The sequence below is a fragment of the Bufo gargarizans genome, chromosome 6, assembly GCF_014858855.1.
Source record: "Bufo gargarizans isolate SCDJY-AF-19 chromosome 6, ASM1485885v1, whole genome shotgun sequence".
NCBI lineage: Eukaryota > Metazoa > Chordata > Amphibia > Anura > Bufonidae > Bufo > Bufo gargarizans.
In genome coordinates, this window is record NC_058085.1 from 67,716,990 (window position 1) to 67,735,178 (window position 18,189).

The 18,189-nt window shown below is 44.8% G+C and overlaps 1 protein-coding gene across 1 annotated transcript in view; it reads left to right on the forward strand.

Moving 5' to 3' along the window:
• The window catches only part of FBF1 (Fas binding factor 1), a 64,538-nt gene that overhangs the window by 3,736 nt on the left and 42,613 nt on the right, over nucleotides 1-18,189 (forward strand). Inside the window, exons 3-6 of the mRNA XM_044298878.1 lie at nucleotides 7,095-7,136; nucleotides 8,062-8,155; nucleotides 9,485-9,536; nucleotides 12,151-12,201. Of these exons, the coding sequence (XP_044154813.1) occupies nucleotides 7,095-7,136; nucleotides 8,062-8,155; nucleotides 9,485-9,536; nucleotides 12,151-12,201 (239 nt within the window). The remainder of the gene's footprint in view (nucleotides 1-7,094; nucleotides 7,137-8,061; nucleotides 8,156-9,484; nucleotides 9,537-12,150; nucleotides 12,202-18,189) is intronic.

Consider the following 18,189-nt stretch of genomic DNA (forward strand, 5'->3'; position numbering starts at 1 on the left):
GGTCAGAATTAGACTGATTAGGGCTGTTTTATTAAATGCAGGTTAAAGAAGCCCCAAGAAAAGCTACCTACAAAACAAGAGCTGCAGAGTGTGTAATTTGCAAGCGTAAATTGAGCCCGTCTTACCCCAAAACATGTTGCCAACCATGTCTGGATAAGTTGGTAGCAGATGAGTCGCCATCTTTATTACAAAGCATCCAAGAGTTAGTTAAAAAGGAAGTTTGTTCTTCTGTGGAAGTTCTTAAAAAATCCCTCCCTATCTCATCCAGACATAAGAAGGCTCAGACGATAGTGGAGGATACTACGAATTCTGAGTCTGAGAAGGGCGCCGTTGCAAGCTCAGATTCCTCCTCTGAGGATTTGACATGGAAGCCGTTATTCAGAGCGGAGGATATGGATCTACTATTAAAGGCGGTTAGATCCACGATGGAGCTGGAGGAAGAAAAGGAGTCCAGGTCTAGGCTAGAACTAATGTTTGAGAGCCTAAAGCCCAAAAAGTCTAGGGTGTGCCCCATTCAGGACTGTATCAAAGACCTGATTAAACGTGAATGGGAGAAGCCCGACAAAAAGTTCTTTACCCGTAGAGCGGTCAAGAGAAAGTACCCCTTTGACGATCAAGAAGTATCAGCTTGGCAGGAGGTACCGAGGGTAGACGCCCCTGTAACTAAGATAAATAAAAAATCAGCTCTCCCTTTTGAGGATTTAGGGTCCCTTAAAGATCCCATGGACAAAAGGGCAGATGCCTACTTAAGAAAGAATTGGGAGGCATCCACTTCTGCCCTTAAACCAAATATTGCGACTACTTCAGTGGCAAGGTCATTAAAGGTCTGGATGGAGGAACTATAGTCTCATATAAAGAACAAGACTCCTAGGGTTCAGCTTCTGGAAGCTATACCGACCATGTCCAGAGCAGTGGACTTTATTTCTGATGCCTCAGCTGATGCATTGAGGCTTTCCGCTAGAGCGGCCGCACTGTCCAATTCAGCCAGAAGGTCCCTATGGTTGAAAGGGTGGAAGGGCGATGTGGCTTCAAAGTCTAAGCTATGTGCCCTTCCTTGCCAAGGAAATTTTTTGTTTGGGTCTGCCTTGGACGATATTTTAGATAAGGCATCTGATAAGAAAAAAGGATTTCCAGCACCGTCCTTTCCTAGACAGGGGAAGCCATTTCGGAGTAATAAGAGAAGGAAAGGTTTTGGGGATCAGAAGAAAAGAAGGGAATGGAGATCGGATAAATCAAAAAGCATGCTGTTTAAATCCAGACCTCAGACTTCAAGTTCCACTCAACAATGACGCAAGACCCCAGGTAGGCGGTCGTCTTTCTTCGTTTTCTCCTGCCTGGCAAAATATTACCGCAAGCGCCTGGGTAAGTGTCACAACCAGACAGCTGAGAAGCTCTGACAGAAGCCTTTCAGAACCTCCTCCTTGAGTTTTCTTTGTTTTGTTTTTCAGTTCCTCATCTCGTTAGCCTCTCTCAGCTGTCATGTAGTTGGACTGATTGCATCCCTTTAAATTCCTCCCCATAATGCATTAGTGTGCGGCTTATACAACTTCCTGGAGTGTGTGTGCATGCTGATCCTATTTTCCAGTCTTCTACAAGATAAGTGCTGTACATTTATTTGTGATTTTCTGTTTGCTGGATATCAGGTGACCCTGACTCCCTCCGTGTCTAGTGTAGGGAGCCGGTGGTCGTGTCCCCTCACTATTGTAGGGTGTTCAGGTGGTATATAGTCGAGGTACGAGGATATGCGATCATCCACCATTGGGGTGTTCGCATAGGCTGAGCAGTCAGGGAGAGTGCCAGGTCTTATGCAGGGGTCTCCCTTTTGTTCCTTAGTTTTGGATCCAGTGAGTCATATATTCATTTTGCATTGTCTTGTTTCCTGTACACCTTCCGTGACAGTAAGGGGTATTATAGAGGAAGGCTACCGCCTAGACTTCAAAAGGCTACCACCCAGGACATTCAAAATTACTTCCTTAAACCAACATTCTCCAAAACAGGCGGCACTTAGGGAGGAAATAAACAACCTCCTGGAAAAGGCAGTCCTTGTTCCAGTCCCAAAGAACAAACAAGGGGAGGGTTTTTATTCGACCCTATTTTTGGTTCCCAAACCCAACGGGACGTTCAGGCTGATAATAAATTTGAAGAGGCTCAACCAATATCTGACCTACCAGAATTTCAGGATGTAATCCATTTCCTCCACGGTCCTCCATCTGTTCCCCAACTGCATGATGGCCTCAATAGATATAAAAGATGCCTACTATCACGTGCCCATTCATCCATCATCTCAGAAATACCTCAGGGTAGCGGTGAAGATGGGAGAATCAATTTTCCATTGGCAGTTCAGAGCACTTCCCTTTGGGATATCACAGGCGCCAAGGCTCTTCACGAAGCTAATGGCGGAGGTAATGGCAGAAATAAGCAGATCAGACATCATTATAATCTCATACCTGGACGATCTTCTCTTGGTAGGGCAGTCCCCAGAGCTGTTGAGATCTCAAATACAGGAGGTCCTGGGGACCCTGATGAGCCTGGGCTGGTTAATAAATTGGGACTAATCGTCCCTGATTCCAACCTCCAAATGTGTTTTCCTAGGCATCTTATTAGAGTCCCAGACGCAGAAATCTTATCTTCCGGTAGACAAGAAAGAAAATTATTCTGCAGAAAATCAGGTCTTTCAGCAAAACCAAGGAAGTATCCCTAAGAAAAGCAATGTCTATTCTGGGTCTGATGACGGCTTGTATTCCTGCTGTGAGGTGGGCCCAATCCAGGTCCAGAATACTTCAATGGCACATTTTGTCCAAATGGGACGGGAAGTTGCTATCCCTGGATCGCAAGATGGTGATACCGGGGTCAGTAACCCAGTGCCTAATTTGGTGGCTAAAAACTCAGAACCTAAGTCAGGGAGTAGAGTGGTTGAAACACGACCCCTTAATAATAACCACCGACGCAAGCCCTTGGATAGGGGGCCCATTCAGTTTTGGGGTTTTTCCAAGGCCCTTGGTCAAAAACCCAGAGTGCTCAGTCCCAAAATGTCAGGGAGTTAAGAGCAGTCCTGTGCGCATTAACCCTGGGTTCACACCTGAGCGTTTCTCAAACGCGCGTTTTACGCACGTTTTTGTCGCGCGTTTTTATGCGCGTTTTTTGTAATAGTAAACGCGCGTTTGACGCGCGTTTGTGTGATTGACTGCAGTGTCCTATGGCCACAAACGCGCGTCAAAACGCCCCAAAGAAGCTCAAGTACTTGTTTGAGCGTCGGGCGTTTTACAGCGCGTTCGTACGCGCTGTAAAACGCCCAGGTGTGAACCATTCCCATAGGGAAGCATTGGTTTTCATGTCTTGAGCGTTTTACAGCGCGTTTGAACGCGCTGTAAAACGCTCAGGTGTGAACCCAGGGTAAAGGAAAGTCTCCCATCATTGCCTCAAAAACATGTCAAGATCCTATCCGACAACGCCTCGGTGGTAGCTTATATAAACAAACAAGGATGGGCAAGATCTCCTCAACTAATGCAGCTAGCATCCAGGATCTTCTTGCTAATACAGGGGAAAGCTCTTTCTCTCTCAGCGGTTCATTTGAAAGGCTCAGAGAATCATCAGGCGGACTTTCTCAGCAGACACAGATTCAGCCAGGCGAATTGGTGTCTGAATCAGGAGGTATTTCACCAAACAGAGGCCCTATGGGGATCTCCCACAATAGATCTATTCACCTCGCTAAAGAAAAAAAAGTGCGAAAGTTTATTTTCTCTGAGCAGGGAGGATCAGTCGATAGGCACAGATGCGCTCTCACAGCCATTGGGGAAGGGCCTAGTCTATGCGTTTCCTCCCATCAGTCTATTGCCCAGAGTGATCCAGAAGACCAGGGGGGAGCAGGCAACAGTGATGCTAATAGCACTGTTTTGGCCGAGAAGAGTCTGGTTTGAGGAGACTATCAATAGCCGATCCCTGGATACTTCCAGAAAGACAGGACTTATTATATCAGGGCCCTCTACATCATCCGCAAGTCAAGAACCTCAACCTGACAGCCTGGATTTTGAGAGGACATTCTTCAGGTCTAAAGGCCTATCAGAACAAGTCATTCGGACTCTTCTAGCTAGTAGGAAAAAGGTCACCTCGAGATCTATCAGAGGGTATGGAAGACCTTCCTTCGGTTTGCAGGGCCAAGGCCTAGACTTGAACTCACCCAACATCCCTTTAACTTTAAATTTTTTACAGGAAGGCCTTAATAAAAAACTTAAACCCAGCACTCTCAAGGTTCAGGTCTCGGCACTGAGCGCTCTATTTGACTTTAGATTAGCTACTCATCCTTGGGTCAAAAGGTTTATTAAGGGTTCCTCTAGACTATGTCCTACAGTTAAATCTAAATCAGCCCCGTGGGACCTTAACCTGGTTCTATCCACTCTAACCAAGGCTCCGTTTGAGCCCCTTAAGGACATCCCCTTAAAGATGCTGTTCTATAAAACTGTATTTTTAGTGGCCATCACATCCGCCAGACGAGTAGGAGAACTATCCGCTTTATCCTCTTCCCCACCATATACTCAGATTCTGGAGGATAGAATTGTATTCAAACCGGATCCTGCATTCCTGCCCAAAGTAGTTTCAGTATTCCTTAAATCTCAGGAAATAGTTCTCCCTTCCTTTTGTTAGGACCCAAAGAACGAGGGGGAAAAGTCCTTTCATACTTTAGACGTCAGAATGTGTGTCTGTGCATATTTAGAGGCTACGAAAGTTTTTAGTGTTTTTTTTTTTTGACATCCCCATATTCTGACCCCCATAACTTTTTTTTATAGTTATGTCTACTCAGCTGTGTGGGGGCTAATTTTTTGCGGGATGATCTGTAGTTTTTATTGATAAAATGTATATTTTGGAGTGTGTGTCTTGTGCCATTTTGATACTTTTTTTTCCGTTATGCCATTTGCCATATTGGAAAAAATATTTTTATATTTTAATAGTAGGGGCGTTTTTAGACACGGTGATGCCCATGATGTAAGGAAAAAGGGAGGTTATAAAAAAATCTCTAATTGTTGATCTCCTATGTTGGCCTGCCACCTGCTGTCCAACATAGGAACTGCAGCTCTAATACCCTGTCTCTCTTCAGGGAGACTCAGTGTATTAGATATCTGTAAAGAATAAATCAAGGCAACTGGACGTACTGTAGATTTCTTGAAAACGTTTCACTCGTTCTTCCAACGAGCTTTCTCAATTCTGAGTGATTGTACAAAAAATTCTGGGAATAAATATGTAACTGAATCCACATCTGGTAATTAGACCCAGCATTGGGTCAAAGGTGTTGATTCCATTATCCTAATTGGAGTTGATTCCATTATCCTATATACCATGACCTGGATAAATGAGAACCTTCACAGACTCGGTGTATTAGAGTTATTGACCGTCATCCCCCATCACTTTCACTTTACGGGGCTGTTGGTCTTAACGGCTTCTGGGTTTTTCACCATTTAGATGCCATGGCTGCGCTTGACCACGGCATCTAAAGGCATTAATGATTGTGATTAGCATTATTGCCGGCGGCAGATATTACCTGTGGACCTCTGCTGTTTGAAACAGCATAGACCCGCCGCCTATGGTGCCCGCTGCACGTGTGAGCGGGCGCCATGTTTAAGGACCATCCCAGCGCCATGTTTCACATCCATCATCCACGTGGTTGCAACAGCCAATCGCTGTCCGTAGTGGCTATGCTTGCATTTTGGGCACATGACCACTGAGGCCAATGACTGGCTGCAGTGGTCACATGACTGATGTACATGAGGGCATCACTGCTGCACCAACAGGGTCCACTGGAGGGGATTTAATGGGCAAGTAGTTGTTTTTATTTTATTTTTATACAATTTACTGCTTTTAGTCATTTTTCTGAAAACCCTAGACCATTCCTTTAGGGTCCATTCACACGTCCTGTTTTTTTTCATCCTGAAAAACGGTCCGTTTTTTGCGGATCCGTTGTTCCTGAAAATGTTTCCGTATATCATCCGTATGTCATCCGTTTTTTGCGGATCCGCAAAAAACGGGAGCATGTATACATTTCAATAATCAAATAAAGTTTTTGGATTTCTTTGAAAAAAAATTGAAAAAAAAATAAAAATAAAATTTGTTATGTGTTTCCAGGAACGGAATCCGCAAAAAACGGATGACATACGGAATGACATCCGAATGTCATCCGTTTTTTGCGGATCCATTGACTTTGTATTGTACCAGGATCCGATTTTTCAGGACAAGAATAGGACATGTTTTATATTTAAACGGACATGCGGAACGGAACAACGGAATCGGACAGCACACATTGTGCTGTCCGATTTTTTCCAGGACCCATTGAAAATGAATGGGTCCAGATCTGGTCCTGATCTGTTCCTGAAAAAACGGAACAGATCAGGAAAGAAAAAACGGACGTGTGAATGGACCCTTAAGGTGGTCATATAAGATAAATGTCGACTGAAGCCACTAACCAACCAATATGTATACCGACTCTCCTCTGATGGCAGAAAGAAGGGTTGGTATGTCGGTTTCCACGTGTCCCATCCTTTTTCTTCTCAAGAGAGGTAATCCGCCCCCAGAGGTGTCTGACAGCAGCTAATTCCCATCTCCTCACTGAGTGTGTGGATCAGAAGGAGCAGCCATCTTTACAACAATGAAAAGGAAACCGTTCACTTTTTTTTTTTTTGGCCGGTTTCTATTCCGTGCGATACATCCGTAAATATATGTAACGATGGACAAGGAGGAAATCTTGTGGAAACGGCGTGAATGTCCTGTGGACAGCATTTTACTTTACTTATAGCGCCAATCTACATGAAGAGTTCTGTAACTTTCTTAAAATGTTGCTGTTCCTGTACTAATCCTGAGTTACAATCTGTATCAGAGTCTAGAGCTGCATTCGCTCTTCCACAGGCTTCAATTGTGACGTGCCATCTACTCGCGCATCACTGCAGCAGGTCAACCCAAGCAGTGGCAGCTGTCACATGCACACGTCACAGCTAAGGCCGTTGATCGGGCTGCAGAAGTGACATGCAGGTAGATGGCATTTGACACTTTTGTTTTCTTAGTTTGTATTTTGCTGCATTAATATAATCTGTCTGTCTCTATATCTCTAGATTCTATTGATGACGTCCTTGGAGATCTTCTCGATGATGATGGTGAGTTAGGCTGGCTTAAGACATAAGGCTAGGGCTTCACGGGGGAACAGGGTTGGCTGTGCTTCTCAGTAACATAGAGTAACACCGAGGTCACGTACCACAATTTTAACGTGGCTTGCAGGCAACAGAAATGGTGGCTCACCCAACAGATCCCTAATGCTTGGATATGCGATAATATTATCACCTGTGGGCCGGCTGTTGTCCCCTGCATAGAAGAGGGGCACCGCAGTCCATTACCTACCGCCACTTCTTTCATACTGAGGATTGGAGCAGGTCCTAGTCAACAAATGTGTGTATCCTGGCAGTATGCCGTCACTTGAACGGGAATGCTCTGCACATGATGTCACTGGCCTCTTCAAACAGCTGTCTCTGGGGTGCCGGGGGTCAGATCCCCCGCTGATCTGATATCCTAAGGATAGGTTAAAACCCACTTTAAGGGCTCATGGACATGAACGTATTTTTTTGTCTGCATCCGAACCGCAATTTTTGAGGGTCGGATGCGGACCCATTCACTTCAATGGGCCTGCAAAAGATGCAGGCGGCACGCCGTCCATTTGTCCATTCTCTGCCATGCGCAAAATTATAGAACATGTCCTGTTGTCTGCATTATGGACAGGGATAGGACTGGTCTATTAGGGGCCGGCCGTTCCGTTACGCAGAATGAACACCGCTGACATCTGTGTTTTGCAGATGCGTAATTTGCGGACTGCAAACAGCCATCAGTCGCGTGCATGAACCCTAACACAAATTTCCTTGTGCAAATGACAGCTGTAATCTGATTCATAGATAAAATTTTTCATATTTTGAGTTTTCCCAGATTTTTTAAAAATGTTTATAGATTTTTTTTAACCGGGTACGCTTTGTGCATTTAGTAACTGTGCTGTAGGAGTCCCAGCTGTGTTATCTAACTGTGTCATGTTTTTAGATGCATCTCCTCCAAGGCCACGCAAAGCATCCTCTGTGGCCTCTGCATCTGCCAATAGAAATCGGACTACTGCTTTGTCCAGTACTGCCAAAAAGTGAGTGTACCTCCCATTTAGTTTAAGGAGCTCTATGACTTGAGTGTACTTAAAGCAGGCATGCTCAACCTGTGGCCCTCTAGATGTTGTAAAACTACAATTCCCACAATGCCCTGCTGTAGGCTGTTCAGACATGCTGGGAGTTGTAGTTTTGCAACAGCTGGAGGGCCGCAGGTTGAGTATGCCTGACTTAAAGGCTGTGTACACCTTTGGGAACTATTTTTTTTTGTTTATGATTGCATTCTACTCATTTTGTGCCAAAAATCATTTTTTCAATTGATCTTTATTAAAAATATTGAGCAGTTCTGTCACAAAGGGTTAACGGTTTTTCTAGCTGTGTGAATGGTACTTTTGCTAGTGATCTAATAACCCTTATCTGTAAACTACTAAAAGGTCAAAAACACTTATTTAAGCCACATTCTTATCAGTAAGATGGGAATTGAGCCTTAATGAGTGTTTATAAGATCAGAGATCACAGAAATGTAGCCGTCAGCTCCCTGTCTGACGGAAAAGAGAGAAAATACAGATCCTGCTACTGGATAAACTTAAAGCTGTGCAGGGAAAACGGCTCATCATTTTTAATAAAGGCCAGTTTAAGAAATTGTTTTTTGGCTCAAAATGAGTACGATGCAATAATAAAACAAAATTGCCATCAAAGGTGTACATAGCCTTTAATTAAGTTTCTTGCCTCTTTACACAAAGGTAGGAAATTATTAAGCCCTGCACTCCAGGATTTAGAACAGGGCTTTGCAACTTTTTGGGCTTATTTGCAGAAAAAAATTTGCTACATTTTGCAGTTTTATGCCACTCACTGCAAAAGTGGATGTGGTTAGCCTGTGGAGCGGATTTAAGGCAGATTTATCATCTGTGTCTTAATAAAAAGTGTCGGAAATTGTCTCAATCTTACTCCAGTAAAGAGGTGGAGCAACAGCTCACGACAAAATATTCTCATCTGAACATTTATGGCATATTCAAAGGATTTTCTATAAACGCCCCATTGCTTTGGGTCCCACCTTTGGAACTCTATCTATAATGGGCCCCGCGCCATTCAGTACCAAGGGACTTCTAAAACTAGCTCAGCTATTTTCAGAAGTCCCATTGCAGTGAATGGAGAAATGGCCAAATAGGCACGTAGTGCACTTCATTTATTGCAGGGCCCCATCCTGGAGATAGGAGTGGGCCAAGATGGGAATACCCCTGTAAAGATGCTACTAATTTATGAAACCACGTGCAACGCTTGATAAATCTTATACAAATTAGGCTAACTCAGCCTCCTGCAAAACTGACTTTAAAAATCCCCCTCTTGCCATCATGTCCTTTTTGTCTCAGGTCACTGCTTGATGATGACTTCTTCAATCAACTTGCCAAAGAAGCAGCAGAGGTAAGAGTCAATTCAGAATTTGAGCTAGCTCAAGAAATGGGTCCGTCCCAAGGGTCCATTCACACATCCGTGTGTGTTTTGCGGATCCGCAAAACACTGACACCAGCAATATGAGTTCCACATTTTGCGGACCCCATATCGCCGGCACGAAGGCTCCATTTACACGTCCGCAATTCTGTTCCGCATTTTGCTTGTGCTGCCCGGATCCGGAAATGCGGACCCGCACTTCCGGGTCCGCAATTTCGTTCCCGAAAAAAATAGAACATGTCCGCAATTGCGGACAAGATTAGGCATTTTTTATTAAGTGGCGGCGATGTGCGGTCCGCAAAATGTGGAACTCACATTGCCGGTGTCTCCGTGTTTTGCGGATGGATCTGTGGATCCGCAAAACACACACGGATGTGTGAATGGACCCTTAATCGAAAATGCCTAATCTTGTCCGCAATTGCGGACAAGAATAGGACATATTCTATTTTTTTCGGGAACGAAATTGCGGACCCGGAAGTGCGGGTCCGCATTTCCGGATCCGGGCAGCACATTGTGCGGCCCCATAGAAACGAATAGGTCCGCAATTCTGTTCCGCAAAATTTCTTGTGAGGTACAGAGCTGGTAGATTGTCATGTACTATGGAGTCTGATTTTAATTTTTTACATAAATCTTGACATAACACCTTTAAATGGACACTGTTGTTTCACACAACTGTGCAAAAATATATAGTGCAGGTAACTATAATAAAATTTGTAATATATCTGGTCAGATAAAAACACTGATTGAGTAGTGCTAGTTTGTGCAGGGAAACGCCCCCAACTGACAACACCCAGCTGGACCTTCATTGCAGATGGCTGGCAATTCATTCATGGACTTCTAATAAGAATAATAGAGGAACGGCACCACATAAGAATAGATGCTCCAGAATTGTTGTTACCTGGGAAATGCAAGTAGTTACTAGTTACTTCAGGAGAAGGGACAGGTCCTCTTTCATCATTGAGTGACAGAAGAAAATCAAGCTCCACTCTTTCTTCAGGCCCACTAGTTTTTTGTCCAGGAAATGATCACGCCCAGATGTTAATTTACTTAGGGTCCATTCACACGTCCGTAGAATGGGTCCGCATCCGTTCCGCAAATTGCGGAATGGATGTGGACCCATTCATTTTCTATGGGGCAGGAATGGATGAGGACAGCACACAGTGCGCTGTCCGCATCCGCATTTCCGGAGCGCGCCCCTGATATTCCGGTCCGCAGCTCCGGAAAAAAATATAACATGTCCTATTCTTGTCCGCAATTGCGGACAAGAATAGGCAGTTCTATGGGGGTGCCGGCTGGGTGTATTTGCGGATCCGCAATACACTACGGACATGTGAATTGTCCCTTATATTGTGTTTCCAGGAGTAATTACAAAGGAACAGCACAATGTAGGACATCTAGGGAAATGCTCTCCAGAATTGTCACTTTATACAAGTACTGGTATTTACTAAAATACATGTCGGGGCAGATGACGTATCGCCGTAACAGTATGATGCTATAATCGGACCCCATTACATTTGGTGTATATGCTGAGAAATGGCCCAAGTGTATACCTGGTGTCTTTTTGCTCTCCATCAGGGTGGTATGCATTGGTATACTTTTTTCCATCTGTATAGGAAATTAAAAACCACTATGGAAAAAAAAACTAAGTTGACTACCAAATATCTTGAAATAAAGTACAGTTACACACTAACGCGGCTTCAGTGCTAAAGCAAACACACGCCACATGCAGCAGCGCACTGCTCCGTGCACAAAGACACATGCAAACACTGGAAACATGGGAAAATCTCAATTGTATTAGAGCTATACTTACTGTACATGAAAATTTTAACCTCTTGCACACATTTTTGATCACAATTGCGTCTGACCCATCTACCAATGGCAAGGTGGCTTCAGATTGGGACATAAAGTATCAGACTTGCCTCTCCTGGGCCTAAAGGTGCATTTCCACGTGCAGAGATAAAGCTGTTTGTCGGGAAGGCAGCGTTCTTTCCCGACAGTTGGCTGCTTGTTCAGTAAAGGAGACTGAGCATTTACATGCAGCGATCACCTCCACAGTATGAGGAGGTGGGATTGATATTGCCATTGCTCGTCCTTATACAGCTGCACAGTTTCTGGGCAGCAGATCGCTGTTTAGACAGCCCAACGATCTGCTCCCCAGAAACCATAATTTATGTGCTTGCACTAACGTGTATTTCACCCAAGGAACGAATGTTTCCCTCTTTCATCAGGTAATCGACTCCACCTTGACATAGGCAGATTGTCGTGAACGAGCATTCGCAGGAACGTTCGTACCCGATTTATCTGGACGTGTAAATCCACCTTTAGCCTACAAAATTCAGGGCAATGTAGACAGGGGTGCACCACCACTGAGGTCAGGTGAGGCGAGCGTCTCAGGCAGCACCAGCTAAGGGCAAGAGGGGGGCAGCAGAAGGGCCATGAGCTGAAGTGCAGAACCCCTTTAAATGTCAAACAACTAGAAGACCCTGATGAATTATGATTAGTACCATCATATTTGCTCTATGTACAAGAGTGGATGATATGTGTCTCATCCTTTTGTATTAATATGACTTATCTAATCCCTGTATAGGAGTCTGATGTCTCTGAGGGCGACGCACAGGCTCTGCTTGAAAACTTGAAGGTAAATCTCCTTTCTTTTATACTAGTTCATAATGAAATCCAATATCTGGTGTGGCGGGGTCGGCAGTGACAAACTCAGGGGTTAAAAAGCCCAAACAACTTTTTTATTTTTCCATCCAACAGGAGATGGTGGCATTCAAGTTCATTAGTCACTTTTGAACATTCACATGTACGAAACATCAACGGAACAAATCTCCTTGTCCGTTAGGGCGCTAACTATACATCAAGTTACCTCGCCTAAGTCCTCCAAAATCCAACGCGGGGGATCAGGCTTTGCATAGCCAGCAGCTCATGCAGCTTACAGGCTGTGACCCTTAAAGGGAACCTGTCACCTGGATTTTGGGTATAGAGCTGAGGACATGGGCTGCTAGATCGCCACTAGCACGTCCGCAATATCCAGTCCCCATAGCTCTGTGTGCTTTTATTGTGTCAAAAAACGATTGGATAGATATGTAAATTAACCTTAGACGAGTCCTGTCTCCTCAATGCTTCAGAGATGAGTCCAGCGTTCTCTGACTTTGAGCCCAGCCACGCCCACTGTGAAGGAGCCCAGCACCGCCCCGCATACTCCAAATCTCCTCCTTGCTCCTTGACGACACAAAGCTAGAGCGCCGTAATCTCGCGATGCGCGAGCTAGCGCATGCGCAGTTCGTTCCCTGAGGCTGATGCCAGCACAGGGAAGGAACACTATGCCGATACTGCGCATGTGCTAGCTCGCGCATCGCGAGATTACGGCACTCTAGTTTCGTGACGTCGGGGAGCAAGGAGGAGATTCGGAGGATGCGGGGTGTTGCTGGGCTTCTTCACGCTGGACTCCTCTCAGGGACAGGACTTATCTAAGGTTAATTTGCATATCTATCAAATCGTTTTTTTTTTTTTGACACAATAAAAACACAGAGAGCTATGGGGACTGGGTATTGCGGATGTGCTAGTGGCGATCTAGCAGCCCATGTCCTCAGCTCTATTCCCAAAATCCAGGTGACCGGTTCCCTTTTAATGAGTATTTCAGCCCTGGGATTACTTTAGGCTAAGGGAAAAGGTTGTATGGTAGTGGGAAGGAATAGCAGGTCCCTCTACCAACCTACCGGTCATTCCATAAAAATCTAGGCCCATAACATACTTTAAAGAAAAGTGCCTCAGCAAACTACACTTTGCTTAAACCACCCATCTTTCCTGGATTCTTTTTACCTCACCCATATGAGAATTCTGGGTGAGATCTACACCTCCTCCAGTACTTTACCAGCCACAGTTTTAGGCCTCATGCACACAACCCTATGTATTTTACGGTCTGGAAAAAAAACGGATCCGCAAAAAATATGGATAACATCCGTGTGCATTCCATATTTTGCAGAACGGAACAGCTGGCCCCTAATAAAACATTCCTATCCTTGTCTTGGTCACGAACCAGCGGGTGTGAACCCACTGTGCCACATGTCCTACCTCTTCTAAGGGCGTTGCCTAAGTGAACCCCTCAATCTTCACAGTACCCCTGATGGTGGGGATAGACTTTCCCGAGGGGAACACCAGGTCGCTACCTCTTGAGGAGGATAGGCACACGAGGCAGCTTGTCCAGGAGGTACCTGAGAAAGGTACCAGAGGTGCATGACTGAAGGATGAGGCAGAGGCGTAGTCAGACAGGCAAAAGGTCAGGGCAGGCAGAACAGGTACGGGTCAGGAAATCCGGGTCGGCAAGTCAAGCAGGAAGGGATCTAACAGGTAGCAGAGTCCAGGAATACAGGTACGAGTCAGGAACACAAGCGGAAATCGGGACCCTTAGCAGGACCCAAGGACCTTGACACTGAGGCATCTGGGAAGAGGGCTGAGCCACTTACAGGTGCAAGAAAAAGTATGTGAACCCTTTGGAATAATGGATTTCTGCACAAATTGGTCATAAAATGTGATCTGATCTTCATCTATGTCACAATAGACATCACAGTCTGCTTAAACTAATAACACACAAAGAATTAAATGTTACCATGTTTTTATTGAACACACCATGTAAACATTCACAGTGCAGGTGGAAAAAGAAAAGTATGTGAACCCCTAGACAAATTACATCTCCAAGAGCTAATTGGAGTGAGCTGTCGGCCAACTGGAGTCCAATCAATGAGATGAGATTGGAGGTGTTGGTTACAGCTGCCCTGCCCTATAAAAAACACACACCAGTTCTGGGTTTGCTTTTCACAAGAAGCATTGCCTGATGTGAATGATGCCTCGCACAAAAGAGCTCTCAGAAGACATATGATTAAGAATTGTTGACTTGCATAAAGCTGGAAAGGGTTATAACAGTATCTCCAAAAGCCTTGTTTTTTATCAGTCCACGGTAAGACAAATTGTCTATAAATTGAGAAAGTTCAGCACTGCTGCTACTCTCCCTAGGAGTGGCCGTCCTGTAAAGATGACTGCAAGAGCACAGCCCAGACTGCTCAATGAGGTGAAGAAGAATCCTAGAGTGTCGGCTAAAGACTGACAAAAGTCTCTGGCATATGCTAACATCCCTGTTAGCGAATCTACGATACGTAAAACACTAAACAAGAATGGATTTCATGGGAGGATACCACAGAGGAAGCCACTGCTGTCCAAAAAAAACATTGCTGCACGTTTACAGTTTGCATAAGAGCACCTGGATGCTCCACAGCAGTACTGGCAAAATATTCTGTGGACAGATGTAACCAAAGTTGAGTTGTTTGGAAGAAACACACAACACTATGTGTGGAGAAAAAGAGGCACAGCACACCAACATCAAAACCTCATCCCAACTGTGAAGTATGGTGGTGGGGGCATCATGGTTTGGGGCTGCTTTGCTGCGTCAGGGCGTGGACGGATTGCTATCATCGAAGGAAAAATGAATTCCCAAGTTTATCAAGACATTTTGCAGGAGAGCCTAAGGCCATCTGACCACCAGCTGAAGCTCAACAGAAGATGGGTGTTGCAACAGGACAACGACCCAAAGCATAGAAGTAAATCGATAACAGAATGGCTTAAACAGAAGAAAATCCGCCTTCTGGAGTGGCCCAGTCAGAGTCCTGACCTCAACCCGATGAGATGCTGTGTCATGACCTCAAGAAAGCGATTCACACCAGACATCCCAATAATATTGCTGAACTGAAACAGTTCTGTAAAGAGGAATGGTCAAGAATTACTCCTGACCGTTGTGCACGTCTGATCTGCAACTACAGGAAACGTTTGGTTGAAGTTAGTGCTGCCAAAGGAGGTTCAACCAGTTATTAAATCCAAGGGTTCACATACTTTTTCCACCTGCACTGTGAATGTTTACATGGTGTGTTCAATAAAAACATGGTAACATTTAATTCTTTGTGTGTTATTAGTTTAGGCAGACTGTGATTGTCTATTTTTGTGACTTAGATGAAGATCAGATCACATTTTATGACCAATTTGTGCAGAAATTCTTGCAACTGTATATATGCGCAGGAGGGCTAGGATTGGTCAGCAAGGTCACAGGACCTAACCCATAAAGCCCACGCGCACCAGCCCTTAAAGGGGTATTCCCATCACAGACAATGGGGGCATATCACTAGGATATGCCCCCATTGTCTGATAGGTGCGGGTCCCACCTCTGAGACCCGCACCTACAACGAGAATGGAGCAGGGAGAGCTGTGACTGGAGGACCCCAGATTTCCCAGGGTCCGTCCACCACCAAGCGCTGCTCCCATAGGAGTGAATGGGAGCACACAGCGCACGCGCTGCCCCTGCTTCCATTCATTTCTATGGGGCAGACAGAAATAGCCAAGCGCTCGGCAATTTTTTTGCGGCCCCATAATAATCAATGGGAGCAGGGGCTGCGCATGCGCAGTGCGCCCTCCATTGATTTCCCCGCTCCGTTCTCATTGTAGGTGCAGGTCCCAGAGGTGTGACCCGCGCCTATCAGGCAATGGGGGGTATATCCTAGCGATATGCCCCCATTGTCTGTGATGGGAATACCCCTTTAAGGAAGAACTGCAGAAAACAAGCAGCAAGCATGCTGTGTCCAGGGCGAAGAGGAAACAATGGAGCAGATCCCAGAACAACAGTACCTACACAGACAGAGCCTAGAACTGCAGCTGGTGAATGGGAAGCACTGGCTGCAGATCACCACTGAACACTGTGTCCGGGACCGCGGCGGTAAGCAGGGGAACGGCGGCACACAGCAGACGCTGTTACAATCTGTAATGCGGACAATAATAGGACATGTTCTATTCTTTTGCTAAACGGACATACAGAAACTCAATGCAAACAGAATAACTTCCGTTTTTTGCGGACCCATTGAAATGAATGGTTCCGTATATGGTCTGCAAAAAAACGGAACGGACGTGTAAAGAAAATACGTTTGTGTGCATGAGGCTTTACACTGAATTTCACTTAAAAGTGTACCTCAAAATGTGTATGGAAAATATATACAGTGGATTTCTTTAGGGCTCCTTCACACGACCGTAAGTATTTTGTGGTCCACAGAACACTGATCCACAAAAAAAGCGGGTGACATGCGGGTGCAAAAAAAATTGACATGCGGGTGCAAAAAAAATTGACATGCGGGTGCAAAAAAAATTGACATGCGGACATATGGAAACGGAATACACAGTCATTTCAGTTTTTTTGCAGACCCATTGAAAAAAAATGGTTCCGCATACGGACCTGTAATAAAACAGAACAGAAGTGGAAAAAAAATATGTTTGAGCGCATGAGCCCTAATTCTGACAACAAATAATCCAGCAAATCTGACAACCCAGCATAGAACAGTATTTTTCTCTGAGCATTCTTATCCGAGGTTCGCTACCCTTAGGATATGGCCACACATTGCGCATTTCATTGTGGAAAATCCACCATCGCAATATTCGGGGACTATTTTGGTAAAATTTGGTGCGTGTGTGTGTAAAATATTTATATATTTATTTTATTTTTTATTCTGCTGGAGAGAATCCACTTGAATCCCCTTCACTTTTCTTGTCCACTAATCCATAATATCTATTATTAATTTTACTTTCGAATCTTCATATATTTTGTAAAAAAATAGAAGATGCAGCTAATGAGCTGCCGTACTCATCCCGCTGAAGAGCGCGCCTTTCTATGGCAAGAGATCCTCTTACGTAAGGCAATATGCACGTTAGGGCTAACTGCGCTCTTCAGCCAAGATTAGAAAATTGATTTTACAGCTAGTTCTTAAAATATGTGCATTAGCAAATCTTCAAGACCTGGAGCCCTTCAAGTGTATTAAGCTGGAAGATTTCCAAATTACTTTGGTCGATCACGCACTCCACAATGGGGAAAAAAAATAACCTTTAGACACAAATTAAATGGCGCACATAGTACATTGCTAGAAGAGTGTTTCTACCTGCACAGGACACTTTCATCTCTGTTTGGCTCCTCTTCTTTAGCCTTCTCCTCAGTGGGACTTCATACGTGATCATTAAGGTACAGACCCCCATTGGGGGCTTCTTCTGACATATTATGTGACATGCTAAAGATGTCAATCAGGGAGACTTTACTTTAGTGGCAGGATTTCTCTGCATCCATCCCAGGCTGCTGACAGATGAAAGGTCCAAATTTCACAGCATGTTTTAAAGGGCATCTGTCAGCAGTTTTGTAGCTATGGAACTGGCTGACCTGTTGCCTGTGCACTTGGCAGCTGAAGACATCTGTGTTGGTCCCATGTTCATATGTGCTCGCATTACTGAGAAAAATGATGTTTTAATATATGGAATTGCGCCTCTAGGAGCAACGGGGGCGTTGCTGTTACAAATCTGCTGACAGATGCCCTTTAACCCTCTGCTGGGCTTTATATTGGGAAGTATATGTTTCAGTACCTCAAGATGGTGTTCAGATGTGGCTCCATTAACTTTAAGGGGTCACTGAGGTTTCATAAAACTTTTGATATGCCCTAAAGACAAGTTTGGATCAGTGGGGGTCTGAGTGCCGAGACCCCCACGATTGCTAGAACGAGGACAGAGAGAAGCACCAGCCTATTGCACTCTTTCCTTGCTGCAGGAGACG